We start from the raw sequence: 1,234 nt of genomic DNA, 5'->3' as shown, positions 1-1,234 counted from the left end.
CCGAGAGAAATGAGGCCCAGCAAAGGAGAGGTTGACCAAAACAGATAAACCCCTCCACATCCTTTACCCAAATCCACTTTGCACCGTAGAACAGAAAGAGACATGAACATGATGAGTGCCAGCAGTGGAGAGGTTAAGCGTGCAACAACGGAACAACTGAACAACTGAGTGTTTGCCTTAGCCCGGCCAGGGACGTACATTATGTTCAGCCATCTGCTGCTTCAGCGCCCCGACACTGCTTGCCGTGACCGGGGAGGCAAGAAGCTGCTGCTGGGCCTCCGAGATGGCGCTGTTCAGCTGGCTCAGTTCCTGCTCATACTTCTCCTGCTCCGACACGGCTAGTCTGAGGGCGAGAGAGAAACAAGGTATAGTTTTAGTAAGAGTTTTACCGCCTTTGAAACACAAATAGGTCATATTAATACCAAAGATTAGAGGTGTTACCAAAGAGTAACATACAAACAAAAGGAGGAGAGATAAGGGCGATAGATGTTTGATAGAAAAGAAGGGGCAAACCACTCCAGAATATCCACCAACCACCCACAGAAGCAAAGGAAATACAGCTTAGTCTAGTTACAGCCAGGAATGAGGAAAAAGCAGATAGGATACAAATTAGTCGAATTTTACGCTCCTAAAAATCAATTTAAAAACAATTTGGTACAGCCTGTCTCAAAATAGAGAGAAGCAGAGACAATACAAATTTCAAAAAACAGTTTTAGTTTCAGTTTTAAAATGAGATAATAAGAGAGAGAGAGAGAGAGAGAGAGAGAGAGAGAGAGAGCGACAGAGAGACAGAGAGAGAACGAGAGTGCGTGTGTGAGAAAGAGAGATACAGATAGAAACTAATCGTAACTAAAATTAAGTCACACAGACAAAAAAAGGGGCTCGCCATTACCTCAAACTCTCTCTTTGTTCGGTGGCGGTAGTCTCCAGAAGCGCCATCTCCGACATGAGGTGCCCAGCTTGGGTGAGCGTACTTTGGCCGGGAAGAGACGAAGACTGGACATCTCCGGACGCCTCTGGGTGCTGGGCCACCACCTCCTCCGCCCTGGCACGATTGCTGACCACATCCTCCAGGAGACGCTGAAGGGAAAAAGAAACAAGACATTAATGTACGGTCGAAATTATCCAAGACGCCAAACCATTGTCAAAGAGAAAAGTGATTGTCTTAGACGGACGGACGTCTTGAACAGTGTCATAATAATAGTATGGAAATAACTCAACTGGTGTGTGTGTG

General features: G+C 46.1%; 1 protein-coding gene across 1 annotated transcript in view; it reads right to left on the bottom strand.

Annotated features, from left to right (window-relative positions):
• The window catches only part of LOC101864208 (nesprin-1), a gene marked incomplete in the record, with an annotated part of 244,542 nt that overhangs the window by 76,769 nt on the left and 166,539 nt on the right, over positions 1 to 1,234 (bottom strand). The window contains 2 exon segments of the mRNA XM_005093370.3: positions 199 to 343; positions 893 to 1,080. Of these exon segments, the coding sequence (XP_005093427.3) occupies positions 199 to 343; positions 893 to 1,080 (333 nt within the window).

This window comes from Aplysia californica, unplaced genomic scaffold (assembly GCF_000002075.1).
Source record: "Aplysia californica isolate F4 #8 unplaced genomic scaffold, AplCal3.0 scaffold00062, whole genome shotgun sequence".
Taxonomy (NCBI): Eukaryota; Metazoa; Mollusca; class Gastropoda; order Aplysiida; family Aplysiidae; genus Aplysia; species Aplysia californica.
The sequence above is the reverse complement of the archived record's forward strand: the minus strand, read 5'-3'. Positions and strand labels throughout refer to the sequence as shown.